This window comes from Vidua chalybeata, chromosome Z (assembly GCF_026979565.1).
Source record: "Vidua chalybeata isolate OUT-0048 chromosome Z, bVidCha1 merged haplotype, whole genome shotgun sequence".
In the NCBI taxonomy this organism is placed as follows: Eukaryota; Metazoa; Chordata; class Aves; order Passeriformes; family Viduidae; genus Vidua; species Vidua chalybeata.
The window spans coordinates 65,000,987-65,016,732 of NC_071570.1; the positions used below are offsets into that span (position 1 = coordinate 65,000,987).

The window sequence follows — 15,746 nt, forward strand, 5'->3', positions numbered from 1 at the left end:
AAGGTTGGACAGTCCTGTGCTCATGAGCCTGATTATTGTTTTAATGTTGTACAACATTACACCACCAGTGATGTCAGTGGTGTTATCCCTGATCTTCCTGAGGAGAACCACACGTGTGAAAACATGAAAACAAAACACCACCTACGACACTTTTACAAACCAGTGGCGCTGTAAAACCACACTGCGAAGATTAATTTTTTCCACCAACACTGATGCATTAGTTCTTATCTCCAGTTTTCCAACTATTAGCTGTGGTTTATACTAATGGGTACGCCTTGCTGCTTTCACAGGATGCTTATGACAATTCCTTGGATTCATTTTGTTGCTTTTACATGACAGAGTAATTGGGTGTTCCTTTAGCATTATGCCCAAAGTGACTAAAATGCAGTGCAAAGAAACGGAAACCACAATTGTGACAACTTAACTCTGTCAGGTTTTAAACTGTTTGGCCTCTGTACCCATCAGAACTGGCCCTGGAGGCCAGAGGCTGTGTCCCAGGGCAGAGGGAGGGGTATGCTCACTGTGCTCGCAGTGCCGCCCCATGAAGCCCGTCCGGCACGTGCACTGCCCGCTGATGTGGTCACAGTCGGCTCCGTTCTGGCACTGGCAGATCAAGGCACAGTCCTTCCCAAAAAACCCCAGGGGACACCCTGCAACAGAAGCAGAGGGAGGGGGGAGAGCAGTGAAACAGCTGCTCTGGGAGTGGAAGACAAGCATTCTGGTTCAGTGTGTTGCTGAGGGCTTGCTCCTGCAGCTCCTGAAATGGAGTTCTGTCAGTACAAGGGACCAAGACCTGCCTCATGTGGAGTGGTTTAAAACACTGGTGGTTTAAAACACACACCAGGCAAAAATGAGGTTGGGAAATGGTGCTGGCAGCAGAGGTTCTGAAAAGACATCAGGGACAGCTCCTTGAAGAAATGGGCTTCCAAAGAAATTGGAGGGAGAAGAAAGAGGGTACTTTGGGAGTCTGCCCATCAGTCAGTGACCCTCTGGACATATTTCCTTCATGGTTGGTATTGAAGCATTAAAAAAGCCAAAACAACAACATATTGTACCTGAGCTACTCACAAAGAAACCATTTCAGTGTGAAGACACACCACTGCAAAGAGATCATTATTCACCAGCAGGAAGCAAAAAACCCCTGATAGCTGACAGCTGAACCAGCATAGTGAATGTCTCCCAGAACTGCATCCATATGGTCCTGTAATGTATCTGTTATTTCCTGCCACTATAACATTACTCATTTGAAACAGCAGAGTTCTGATTTTATGAAAAACACATATTTGAAAACTGAATGCAAAACACAGTCAGCAGTCCTCTTTTTCTTGAGGTCAAATACAAGGGTTGTGGCCAGGATCATAGTCAGTGAGGCAACCTGAACTGAAGGTAAACCAAACTGAAAGTGTAATACAAAAAAGATAAGTCAGCTTTACCCATATTTATTTTTAACAAATGTTAATTTCTCAAACTTAATTTGAACCCTTAGCCAGCACGTAATGAATGCCACATACCTACACCCAGTCACTGCACAGCCACTTTACTTTTACAAAAAGCTCTTGGCGGGGGGCGGAGGCGGGGGGGGGGGAAGAAAAATCAGTATTAATGTATTATTAAATGAAGAAAATTCCAGAAGAAATTATGATGTTACAGTCTAGTGAAATCATCTTTCAGGGTTCTAAATAAAAACAGCTTCTGTATCAGTACTTGAATTCCAGGTTCAAGCTGTTCTGGAGGATAATTCTGTCATTGATGTTCAAACTAAGAATGAGCACAAAATCTACTTACTCTGTGTGCAGTAAAGGCCAGTCCAGCCTGGGGTGCACTTGCACTCCCCATCGTAGGCACTGCAGAATGCTCCATTGTGGCAGTTGCATGTGTGGATGCAGTTTGGTCCCCAGTGGGAAGGTGGGCAAGCTGCAACAACCCAGAGCAATTAATTAACCTCAAATGACAAAGGTTCCTTGATGCACATGAATAGAGTTACTTCCATTCACACATGAGCACTGCTTTGTTTGGTGTTCGCTGTTTTTCCCCCAAGTTCATGTTTTGGGCTGCTCTGTTCTGAGCAAACAGCCATAGATTTATTCATTTACTTCAGCTAAGGCATCATTTTACTCCAGGTAAAAAGTGCTGAAAAACATTAAATGGGTGAAAAATGCATACTCGATACTCAGTAAATAGGACATTCATAGCAGCTTTCTCACAGAGAAAGCCTCTAGGTTTCCTTTCTTCACTTACTTTTTACTCTGCAAATAGTCAAGGTGATACAGCTTTTAAACTGCAAAAAGTGAAGGAAAACAGAGAAGGTGGAAACTCGTATTAGCCTAGAGCTTTAGATCCAATGCTGAGCCTGCTGCTTGTGCTTCCACTGTTAAATTTCATGATTTGCCATCTTGGTGAAGATAATCAGGTCTGTGCCTTAATCTGGTTAACTCAGTTGCTTCTGTGGGTCCAATAATCAATACAATATTTCTAAACACCAAGAATTATCCAGAGAATGGAGATTATTTTGTGCACAATCATGTCAACTCATTATGAGACAGAATTTACTGGCTGCTTTGGAAATGTCATGATAGATGAATCTGATGCTATGTGCTGCCACTAGAACTGTGAAGTGGTTCCAAAACACTAATTACTATTCAGAGGTAGCAAAATATAATTTTCTTCATGGTAGCATATCACTAAGTGAAGAGGGTACTCTAAGAATAGACCCTTTCTGTTGAGTAGGATTATCATCTTGAGGAGTTTTTTCCTTTAGTAAAGAAAGCAGTACTTTAAGGAGTAGTTAGTATTTTAAAAATAAATAGTAAAATAAATAATTCTTTAGTACTTTGAAAATAGTTTTATGGAAGTACAGTGTCAGTATTTCGTAGGAGGGAAGCAAGAGATCAGACACTAAAGCCTTGGTTTTATTCCTGTGTAAATTTAAAAGGGTAACTCCTTATTGTTTTGTACTGATCTGGTTGCCTGAGACCAATAAAACTCATGAATCCTTTAAACATTTGCATAATGATTCATGTATAAGTGGGCTGTATTTTTCCAAAGTATCACCTTTTTTCCCAAATTTCAGTTCATTAAAAATTGTATTATGATGAATTGAAAAAAAACACTAAGTTTTTTTTATTACTTTCACTTCAGTTGTACCTTGTAATTATTTTTGTTATTGTTTTGTGTCTGGAATTAGTGGTCAGCTAAGAAGGAATGTAAATCACATACATGCAGAAGGTTAGACGTTTAAAAAAGGTCGCTGGTTCTGAAAGAAATTAATGGAATCATTATTTTCCATGTGAACGAAAGGCCTTTATACAAAGCAAATAAACTTCCTCTGTTATGGTCTGTGAGCACAGCCTCAATAAACACTTCCATTCATATTGCTGGCACCATTTTCTTGATATTGATGCAATAAGTCCTTTCTCCTCCTAAATACCTCTATTCTGCTACTCTCCCAACTACCTACTTATTTTACCATAAAAACAGGGACCTTTGTAGCCACTGGCTTCCACAGGAATGGGCCCAAGATTTATTTTGGTATCATACTGGGCTGTGCATGCTAATCACTTCACAGAATTTAGCCAGGAAAGTTGTTTTTCAGGTTCTTTACCCAAATTGACCATGTTGCATGTTACTCTGCACTTGTGCAGAGCCTGTTAACCTGGGCCAGTCAAACCGTAAATGATATAAACCAATGAGCCATGTTATTTAAAAATGCACTTCCCTGGAAATCCCAGCATAATGTCTGACATTTCAGGGTATGTTGCAGCTTCTTTTAGTCACAAAAGTGGGCTGAAATGTTGGCATGCATGTGTTTCAGACTGTGTGGGTTTTAGCACCTTATGGGATTGGATATGCTTCTTGTGAGAGTTTTCCTTAAAAAAATTCTTTCCTCTAATTAATAAATCTCATAGACCCATCCAGGCATATGAGGAGTGACTATTTAGTAAAGTAACTTTACAAAATAGTAAAATTAGGACCTTCCCTTCTCCTTTTTAAGGCAGTAATGAAGAGTTCAATGAGTTGAGCATAGGAAGACAATACTCATTGAGTGAGGTAGAATGACACTAAAAATGTCTATCTGTTAAAAGACTTATAAAAGGAAGAAAGAGGAAAAGCCATGACAGAGTTACAAGCATCTAAAAAAAAGGCATAGTGAAAAATTTCTTAATGTTCAAATGCTTAGTGAGAACAAGGATGGTTGTGCAGCCAGAGCACTAACCTATGTCTGAGAAAATTTCAGCTTTGTTCTTGGCCTGACCAAAGAAGTTTAGGATCTCTCCATTATTTACCATGAAGTCCTAATTTCTAACTTAAGACAGTGTTTCTTTACCAAAAAAAAAAAAAAAAAAAAAGGTATTTTAAATAGCTGCATCCTGATTATTTGTTCTAGAATTAAAGGTGAAAAAACCCCCAATACTTACGCTGAGAGCAGTCACTACCAATCCATCCAGGGTAGCACTGACAGGATCTATCAATAGGATTACAAGTCCCATTATTGGTGCAGGTGCATATTCCAGCGCAGTTCTTCCCAAATCTGCCACTAGGACATACTGAGAAGGCATTGTTAGAATTAGAACTCCTTAGTGATTTAATTTTCGTAATTTCAGGAGAAAACAGTTGATATTTGGATTGAGAGAGGTATTGCTTAGTATAAGGGTAAAGTGAGGTATTATAAATGACAGTGAGCACAATATCCATATTCACTACATAAATAATGCAGTTAAGAGTACAGAGGGCTTCACACTGAAGGCTGAAACAACCTAAGATTTCTGATTTATAAACTGAACATTCCACAACAGAAAGTATCTTTGGTTTCACAGTTCCCAAGTGATGGAATGCAAATCATCCCATGGAGTCTTTATGGCCAGCTGTACCTTCATTGCAGAGGGCTCCTGTGAATCCAGGCAGGCAGTCACACAGGCCAGTGATGTGGTGGCAGGGGCCACTGCTGTGCACGCACTGGGGGCAGGTCTGGCTGCAGCGGTGGCCGTAGAACCCTGGCGAGCAGACTGGAACCAGAGAGGACAAATTGTCACTGCTGCTGTCCTGCCATCAGCCATCCTTGCAGGTCACCTGCTCCTGGCTTGGAACTGGCTCTGCTTTCCAGCCCCAGTGGTGGCCGTTGTTATTTGTACAGCTCAGTGATTTACACTCCCAAAACAAGATCTGCTCCCTCTCCTTGAGGATTTGGTGTATTCTGGTTCATCACGACTTTGTTGGCATTCCATTACATGTCAAGCCACCCTGAACTTGGATAATGTTTGGAATGCATACATACTTTTATCTGGCTAAATAAGGACATCTTTTGAAGCACATCTGAAGTAACAGAGAGAATAGTTTTATCTCTAGATGAGTAAGGTCATCTTAGACCTTGATTCCTGATGTGTTTTCTAACTTGGAATTCAAATAGTCACAACTTCACTGGACAAAAAGCACAGATGTTTTCCAATCAACCTTTCTTTTACATGGTACAGAGTCACTCTAACTTTCAGAGAACCTGAGACCAGAAATACAGAGTTAACAGTTAACTGTAATGCTAAAAGCATGAGTTTCTCAAGAAGAAAAAGAAAAAAAGGAGAGGGAAAAAAGGCTGCTTCTCCTTCTTTGTTGATCTAATTCCTTTTGGCATATATTTCCTGATAAATTAGAATATTAGGTAAGAGATCAAGAGAAAATACCTGAACAGCTGCTATTAGCACTGACAAAACTTGAAATCTTTTCAATATTTCAATTTCATTCAAGATTCAGTCTTTTAATTACACACTTGATAAAGTTATATGGCCAGGATCTCTCCAGAGAGATTAACTTCTCCAAGTGAAACAGTGCCAAAAGGTCTTCCTGTTTACTGAAAAGGCAGCTTCTGACCAGGATCCAAATTATTCCTATGACCTTTGTCTTCCCAGCCTACAGACCATGCCTCAGAGGGGCTCTGGACTAGGAGCCTCTTTTCCAGGTTATAGGCACAGTTCCAAAACACCACGGAACATTTTAACATGGCAGTGTTATACTTCGGATGCACTGATTGACTGCAGGGCCCTTAGAGATTAGATAGTGAGAATAATTACTGCTCAGAGTCAGAAATGCTCAAGGAATACTAATGCCACACTGAAGTGAGATTTACCAGTGCCATGTCACATCCTGCAGCTGGAAATGTTGCCATTCCTGGACTGACAGAACTTCACCTTCCTCTGGTTCTCCTTCTCCCTGACAGTGACCATTTCAGGTCATCTCCTGCCTTTTAAGCCTCTTTTGGAAGAGCCAGGAGCATCTTCGCTTGTCCTTAACCCACCTGGTCCTGGATCCTGTTTCTGGGTGTCCTGCTCTGGAAACTGGGCTCTCCTCCAGTTCCAGACAAGTCACATTTCTCTTCCCTGAACACCTTTCCCTCACAGCTTCAGTGATTCAAACTGAAGTCAGCTGGACTGCTGGCAAACTGTGACAAATCTTGGGAGGGCAGACTTATTTACCTCCCTAATTCTGGCATGATTTTCCTTAGTTCATCTGTGTCTCTTTTTATGAAATTTGTATTTTACCCAGACAAATTTTTCAAAAGGAGTCATGGGTACATTTGACATCCTCATTTGACATTTCTGTGGGGCCTGATCCTACTCACTATTCTTACAAAACAGGTGTTAGAGCCCCAAATATTAACTGAGCTAATGGCTCCCAGCAGAGAATGGGAAGGCTTTTTGTTTCTGAAACTCAAGTATGTTTTATTTACCTGTATTACAAACTTAACACTCATCAATCACATATGGAAATGTTTTAGAATGGAATCTCCTATAACATGTCTTGGAAAGTCATGTTCATAACAGGTGCCACAGGACAGACAGTGAATAAAAGGAAAGCTGTACCACAACAAGAAGACAGATGGAAACATTTGTTCCTTTCAGGTAACCCTTTTTTTTCTGAATATTCATGTGTTTTGACAAAATGTCCAATCAAGGAGTGTTTCCTAGTCTTTCAGACTACAATTAGCAAAGCATTAGGGTGTTGTATGATATGTTTTCCAAGCAATTGAGAGAGAAACAGAGATTTTTAAAGCATTTATGTTGTCCTTACTTCTCTGGCAAGTGGTGCCTCTGTATCCTGGTGCACACTCACAGATCCCATCATCTGGAGAGCAGGATGCTCCATTTTTGCAGTAACAAGGCAAGGAGCAATTTGGACCCCACTGTCCCTCAGCACACACACTGTCACAGTGAATACCTGCAACCACAAACAAACAAATCATCTGTGAAGAGCTCTTGTGCACAGTTAGGTTAAACCTTTGCTTCTCAGAGGGCTGAACTTTAAAACATAGCTCACACAACCTGTTTATCAAAACATCACTAACATCAGGAAAGTACAACAAGATAAACCTGCATCTCTGTTCCTGCCTTCCCCAGAACAGTGAATATCCCTCATATTCCAGTTTCGATGAGAGGTACATAAATGAGTTTTGCTTCCTCCATAATGGCTGTTTCAAAACAGCAGAAGATTTTTGGTTTCAGATTTTATGTTTGGGAAATGGATGACAGAAGGTATTGCAGAAACTTTTCCCTCTGAGTATGCTTTGTGTGTGATATAACTCGTGTATAATAATGGGGTGCAGGACATAGAATGACTTCTAATTAGTGGTGAGCTGATTACTGCTCAGCCTCGTACTGAACGGAAAAATGTAGTGCACACAAAGGGCTCCCAAACACACCATATGAGCATTCCAAAATGCTTAGCTGCCACAGTGTTAAGGATGCTGGTTAGTCAGTGCTTTGTTTAACCTGTTTCAGTATAAAATTGATTGTAAAATGGCCACAACCTGAATCTCTACACATTGATCCTAATACAAACCATCCATTACAATCATCCTATCACAGTTTGTTTGCTGGGTTCTTTTGTTTGTTTGCTTGTCATTTTTCTTCACAATGCAGCAACATAAAATATAATTTCCCTGCTTTTTAAGAAGCACTGTGCATGTTAAATGCCAGCAGGCACCACTGTGGAACCCAGACCGTATTGTGTCTGCAGCACTTTGCATTAACAATCAGGTTTTATTGTAATGCCTCTACTGAATGAGCCCTCCACTAAGGGAAAAGTGGACTGGATCCAACCACAAGCATCTCTTGCTTTGTAAGTATTTCCAGCAAAATGTGCCACAGGTTCAATGGCTGCCAGAGTCCTAAAAAAAGCAAACCAGTTTTACATGTGACAAGGAAAAAAAAAATCTTTTAACTTTGAACGCCAGAACCAACTGCTTGTAAAAATCCTGAGAAATAATGGTTTGCTGATAGATCAGGCTAAGAGGTGATTCCCCAACACCCCCAACACATGCCTTGTAAAGCTGCCCATATCTAAAAACCAACTCTCTAATTAGAGGCAACGTAGAACTCCAGACTCTTGAACTGTTTTTCTCTGCAGGACAATCAACAGGCTGAAGTATCAAGTATGTATTTCAACAGATTGCATCAACCTGTGCCAGCACGACAGAAGAACACCTGACTTTAAAAATCCAGATACTGACAGACGGTACACAGGCCAGCTCAAAGCCCTAACTGCACAATGATCATCAGTACTGACCTAAAACAAACCTATTGTCAGAAAATGAAAGGCTGCTTACATTACTCCTTTTTCACTTTCTGCCTGCCTAGACAGTGTCGTTCTTCTGTCTCCATCTACATTTGAGAGTCAGTGCTGACTTGTTTCTCAGCAGTCTAGTTCAAACTTTTCATTAATTCACTGAAGCAAGTTAAAGAGAGAGGTTTGATTTTGAGAGATGCTGGTGCACAAGAGCAGTATGACATCACCGCATTTTAATTCATTTTTTTCCCAGAAACAAGACTTCTTCCAGCTGCTGCTTTGCCCAGTGTTCCCAAACTTAAGAATCTGGGTCTCTAAGTCTGTGAAAACACAGGCAGAACACCTCAGAGGGTTATCTACCATATCACACATAGCTGCACTCGGTGCACCCTGCTGCAGGAAAGACATTTTTCACAGCCTCAATGGGTGTCAGCGGTGCTCAGTGTATAATGGTCACTATTAACAAGCCAGTGGTTGCCAAGAGCTACCAAAGTGCATTATCTGAGATTATGTAGACCAGTGACACACAATAACACCAGGCTCAATTATACTGCCTTGATCTGTGCACAGAGGATGCTTTATGACAGCAGAGTGTCCGAGGGTGATGTGGACACTCTGGGATGGGGAAGACAATGGGTCCCATGCTGCACAGAGCCACAGGGCTTAAAAGAGCCAGAAACTACCACTAAAAATGAAAAAAGGGGGGAAAAAGGCTCCTTCAATACATATCAGGGAAAATCATCCCTTAGGGAAACTGAGAAAACCTGGCTTTTATTTCCCACTCTCATCCCTTATGAGGAGGTGAAGAATGGCATCACTCTACTTAGCAAATAAACTGTGTACACTAAATGTCACAGAGTAACAATGATGACAACATAACACACTGCAAGACTGCTGAATATGATTCTGTTTCACTGTAATTTTATTATATTCATTCTTGCTCATTAGGAAAATCAGTTTTACTTCTCTGAGTGTAAAGAACAAATGTATAGCAAGTCCAAAATAATTTAGTTATTTACTGCATCTCTACTTATTAAAATAGTTTTCAGTCTCACTCACTATTTATTTATTTTGGTAAGTTCACAAGACACTTAAAAATAACAAGTTGAGTTTCACAACTTATAGTTGTAAAAACCAAATTTTTGTATTTGGTTTTGTGTGTATTTTTGACAAAGAACAGGTTAGAAATACTACAGGGATAAAAAAAAAATTAAAAATTAATTTCCAGAGTGATGTTTTTTTTATGAAATTTCAGCAAAGAAAGCTATGCTTTGATAGAAAAGCCAGAAATTATTCAGGAAAAAAGAAGCATTTTACTAGAACTTGCAAAGCAAGATTAGATTCAGCTTTTACAACACTGTTACCAACTGGTTGATCATTGCCACAGTTTTGTGCAAGTATTTATCTCTTAACACAATAAAATTGTTTTTAGTAAGTTTTCATGTTGGTTCTGATACTGATAAGGATATCTGCGAGAAAATGTTTTCGCCAGAGCTATGGACAAAGAGCTCTTTGATGGCCTTCACAAGTTGCTAGGCAATAGCTGAATGGTCATGATAAACTTCAGCTAAGCTGCTCTGAAGAAATGCTCGTGCATTTAATGCCCAGTGCTTTATGCTGGGGCCTCACATCCAAATCAGCATTCCCCCAGAATTCATAATTGCATGACTGAAGGGAAGAATTCTTCAGGGATACCACTCCTTCTGCCCATGCTAGCGGAGGATTTGCACACTCCCGATGCTGTATTTTTAAGTTCAGACTCAGTGATCCACCCGAGTCAGATCAACAAAGAGCTGGTTTGTTTTAGCACTTGAAGGGGGGGGGGGAGTGTGTGGGGGGGTGTGGGACTTGCCAATTCTTTCTTACTATCTTCCCAGGCAAATTTACTATTGAAATAAGTGCTGTTTTACAGCTTACTATGTTTCCATTAGTCTGATGAAATGTTATCCAAATCTCAAGAAGAATTTGGGTTTTTTTCATAAAGAACATGTATTTGCTGTGCACAATTTATGTTAACACACATGGAACTTTGCAGTATAATCCTTCAGCATTAAAAACTGGTGCATATCCCGTGTGTGTAAGTGCAAAATTGGATATGTAGCAGCCTGAACTAAAGAAGGAAGAAGACCTTCAAAGGCTGGAGGAATCTTGGTGTCATTAAAGCTAATGATGCTTTCTCATTATGGTCCAAGAGCTCACCCTTCATATTTGAGAAAAACTGACACTTCTATTCAAGGCAGCTGCAACTTCTGATGGTGAGAATTACTTTCCTAGTTTCTCTGTCAAATAACGGATGGGCAGCCCAAAGAAAGGGAGGTGCTGAAAAATGTCACAGGCACTATTTTTAAGTATCCTCACTGTCTTTGAGGCAGGGTGGTACCTTACTCCACTGCTGAAGGTAAGCAGAGGAATTAATTTAAGTGTCCCAAATGAAGGAGCTAATAAGAGGATCAGAGATTTTTCAGCTGCTTCACTGCAGCAGCAGGAGAGTCGTGGCTGGAAGTTTTGGTAGGAAGTTAGCTAGAAAAGATTGTCAACAAGGACATCTGAGTTTGAAGACAGACATTCTTATCTGCAAATTTTAGTGTCAGAATCCCTTTTGAGATATGTGTAGTGTCCTTCTGAAGGCCATACTCTTGCTACGTACTGCTATCCACTCCAGAAGTGCTCTTGTTTTAATCTATGAGTCTCTAGGCAGCCACCAGGAAATAAGACTTCTCTCTTCTTTAACTTCTTTGTAGGCAGAAAACAGATACACTTAATAACTGATTTAAAGCTATTTTTTTTCTAAAAGGGTGGTATTTCTTCCACATAAAGATCCACCACAGCGTACAGAGAACAGACATACAGACACAGCGAAATCCAGATGTAGGGTGGAGCCAAACCTCTTATTGGAGAATTCCTCTCCCCAAGTTTGAAAAGCAGATTTGTCGTTTTTCATAAGAGTGTTCTCAGATATAATTTCATTTTGCAGCTCACTGAGTATTCCTCCCAATGGGGCTTCATCCTTCAGGAGGCCAGGCAGAACTGGTGGCAGTAGAAGGAAGCTCATGTTTTTACAAGAGAATCTTGGGTGCACTGGCGCTACAGCAGCAGCTTATTTTTGCTCCAAAAGTGAGCAAGACCCATGACAGAACTCTTCCAATTCTATTTTTCTGCTTTGTAGGATGGGGAAAAATGTGTACTCATGGAAAGCTGAGGGTCAAGGCAGAGCGGCAGCCTTCCAGCAGACCTGGGTGTTTCCACCGGCGGGTTGGGTGTCAGATGGCAGACCTCCCCTTTATAATCCAGCAACAAATGTGCCTCTCAGAAATACTGTCAGAGGCACATGGAAGGACACAGAAGCAACACATCTGGTGATGGGTGAGCTGAGTAATGCCAGCAGGTGTCCAGCACAGAAAAAGTCACCGACACCCCTCCTGCTGCAGCCTGTGGGTGAACGCTCTGCTCGCTGGTGAAATATGGGCTGGTATTACTGCATCTGTCTTTTCCACAAACCACTGTCATTGTTTTGGTACAGATAGCAGACTAGTGGTATTTCATAATCCCTGGCATCACACAGCCTTTAAATCGATTTTGAGAGTAACAAATGTCATGCCACCCCGACGTGACATCTCCTTGCAAATACAAAGGTGCTGCACCAGTGGAAGCAGAGCAGTGATGTGTGATCAGGAAAACCCACATCACTGCAATTATACTAATAAACTGTCTGGAGAGAATAAGCTTTTGCCATTTTAATTAATTAATCATATTGCTTTACTTAATTTAATTAATGAATGATTTAATGTGAAATCTCTGTTTGCAAGCATATGAGTTCCCTAATCTTTCAGAAAATTTGGGAGAAATTTATTTTTGCAGCTTCATGCAGAACAGATAAGATGAAGAGATGAAATTATCATGGTGCTTGCTGGTTTCCTTGTTGAGAGAACTGTTAGATGTACCTTTATAATGGAAGGTAACTCAAAGTTTTGGTATAATTTAATAGGAGAATTATCATTACCTATCAGGAGAGTATATCTTCTGTGTGTTTCTAATGTTTTCCATTTTAATAGCTCTTACTCTTTTCCAGTCTCTGGCTACTGAGAAATGAAAAAGAATTTTCCCTCCAAATGAAAAAGAAGTTATTTATAAGATACAGTGAAAATGTCAAGGGATGAGGGAGTTTGGGGCAGACATCATCTTCTGTGTGGGCGGATGTTTCTCATTTGTGCCATCCTGTCATGTGGCTCCTGGAACGTGATGGAATGGTCAGACTGCCAGGAAAAAAACATCACCCTTAACTCTTCCTTCCCTAAACAGAATTAAGCTGCTGCAGAGGGAAAGCATTTTGCAAACTACAAAAGAGCACAGGATTTCTAACAGGGGTCCTGTAATCCTAAGTCACTTTTGTTTAGCATGAAACAGAACCCAAATAAAAACCAGCAACCCCAAATGAAAACAGACATCTAATGAAAGTTAACTGTTTCTCGAGTCTTTTAACACATTAGTAAAAAACTGAACTTTTACTCCTAAGCAGAATGTAATAAGGAAAAGAGAACACCCTGGGCATGCTCAAAAACAAACAAAAAACTACTTAACAAAACTAAACCTTAGAGCATCTCACTGCTGACCCAATGGGGAACTGCAGCTCTGTCTGGAGGCTGAGACCATACCCTTGTGACCACGTCAGCAGCTCAGAGCTCCCTCACACCCCAAGGTCACTGACCCACCCTCCCCATACAGCTTTTCCTGCTCCCCAGCCTTGTGGGACAACTGTGTCACTCCTTTGTTTGCTTCTGAAAAGTTACATAAACTATTCCCTCTGATGAAATTCCTGGGGGGATGTGCAGATAACTGTTCTGTTCACAGGGCTGAGGAAAATGCTGTGTTTAAAGTACCTTCTCGGAAACTCTGTGTTATTTTGATGGCAACAAAACATCTTGGGAAGTTCACCTTGGCATAATGGATTTATTTGTGTTTAAAAGCAAAAAATACTCACAAGTTCACATTTTTAAGCTTCCTCAAAATGTATTTATTTTTAACACTTGTTAAAACTGGTTTAACACCAATGGTTTTAAACAACTAAATCCTTCATTTGGGTTACATAAGCATTAAACTGATCCAAAATCTGGTTTTCCCTCTCTTTGTTTTTCAACTAGGTAGATAATACTACACACCCAAAACTAGTATGTCTGATGGTTACTTTCAAAATCCAACATAAAAAAAAAAAAAAAAAAAAAAGCAGCTAAGCCACTCTAACATAATTTCTTTTGTTTTAGAAGTTCCTGTATTTTCCACACATCCTCCACCTGCTTCTCCACACAACTCTATGCACCTCCTTCCCTTAATCCTACAATCTTCTGCTATTCCTGCAATGCACTGTTACAGCACAGCTATTTGAGAGCCCTTTCCTGAAGTATTCCCTCCTTTTTTTAATCATTCCAAATATAAGCATCTGCACAAAGCCTGGATTCCTCTCTGGGTATTGCTCTGACATGCAAAGTGTGGGAGGAGGATTTTTCCAGACACTGAGTATAAAGTGAGCTATATTGTGGATGTTGTATAAAGTGTGTCTAGACATCACCAACATGTCAAAACTAGTCTGTCACACACATGCTGTTCTGGTGACATCATCCAGGGATGGGGGGCTCCATTTTATCAATAATTAGGCCTGAAGTCTCTTTCTTGTGAAGTATTTTTCCTAAGAACAAAGGCAAAGTAAGATTTCACTACACAAAATTACTATATAATGTCTTTATCTTATTATTTATTATATAAGATATATTATTGCTACCTGATCCTTTCCCATACCTGAATCCAAGCACAGTCAAGGTCTGTGCTGCACTTGAAGCCTCTGTCACACCCTGGGTTAGTTATATCACACTGGCCAGGAAATTTTTATAACCTGTTATGAAACAGGTTAGGCTAGATTTTTAATCCGGCCTTTCAAAACTGCTTGTTTTTAACCTGGATCCATGTATTAATACATTTTGACCCTGACTGTCTGTCTCAGTTTTAGAAGACTCACAGGATGTACTTCAAGCTGTGCTTTTAGGACTTGTGAACAGCTCTACCTACCTACACCATTAAGATCAGCAACTCTTCATAGGTTTTTATGGTGGCTATTCTTTGATTAATACATTTAGAAATTTATGAGATCACATTTTGAGTAGATTCAAATGTAAGTTTGTGGAAATGTGTCCAAACACACACACAATTACCTGAAAACTACCTGAAAGTTAAAGACATTAACATCATAACAAAATAAAGTAGTGTCAGGAAAAACAGCAATAGCTGGCATAAGGCTAATGGTATTTTTTCATAATTCACTCAGGTAGCTTCTACCATTTTCTGCACTCCTGAGGCATCTGAGTGGCTGATGGCAAGTCACACTGCAGCTGGTGGGAAGAGAATTGAACCAAAAAAGGTACTGCCTCAGTTAGGTGAGTGCTGGCTCTTAAAGCTCCTCTCACTCACACTGAGAAGATATGGTGAGACAGGCCTTCTCAAACAGATAATGAACAGAAAAATTGAGTAGAAAGGTTTACTGACTAAAAAATGACTAGAGAGGTTTGGTCTTCCAGAGCAAAGCAGGAGCTCTTCCTGCCTATCTGTATCTCTTAGATATTTACACTTCCTACCCCCAGTAATCATAAAAGTCATGTTCATCTAAACAGAAAGTAGAAAAAACAGCAGGTAAGCTGTAATCAGCTACAGTTAATCAACCTGAATTGTAGACACTAAGTATTATGTACTTCAAACAAGATGCTGGCAATCCATTCACAGAGCTAGGAAGAAAGAGCATATAAAAATAAAGGTTTGGGGAAAAAAACAATAGTAATCTGAGGAAATTATAAGCTTACCTCCACCTACTTTGTCTAAAAGTGCCATAGGAAAAAACAAAACAATTCTATCATGAACCTACAAGTCAGTTAGGCTAAACATTAGTTTATAGAAGAGTGAACTATGTCTAAAATCACAGATAAAACACAAAACACTGATTTTTTGGAGCACAAACACGCTTTACTCATTTATGATTTGTTTTTCATGCTGACTCCTCATTATTATATGGAAGGAGCCCACACAGACAGGTGATTTGAGATCTGACCCTTGCAACGTTGCAACATCATAGGGAGGCAGCTGGAACAATCCAAGAGGGGCAAACTTACAGTGTTAATTAAACCTTACTGAAGATCAAAGAGCTCTTCCCAATTTAA

The 15,746-nt window shown here is 40.1% G+C and overlaps 1 protein-coding gene across 1 annotated transcript in view; it reads right to left on the reverse strand.

Moving 5' to 3' along the window:
* The window catches only part of MEGF10 (multiple EGF like domains 10), an 85,163-nt gene that overhangs the window by 12,049 nt on the left and 57,368 nt on the right, over positions 1-15,746 (reverse strand). Inside the window, exons 14-18 of the mRNA XM_053932391.1 lie at positions 7,057-7,203; positions 4,869-5,003; positions 4,416-4,544; positions 1,786-1,914; positions 522-650 (exon numbers count right to left, since the gene is read on the reverse strand). Coding sequence (XP_053788366.1) covers positions 522-650; positions 1,786-1,914; positions 4,416-4,544; positions 4,869-5,003; positions 7,057-7,203 — 669 coding nt within the window. The remainder of the gene's footprint in view (positions 1-521; positions 651-1,785; positions 1,915-4,415; positions 4,545-4,868; positions 5,004-7,056; positions 7,204-15,746) is intronic.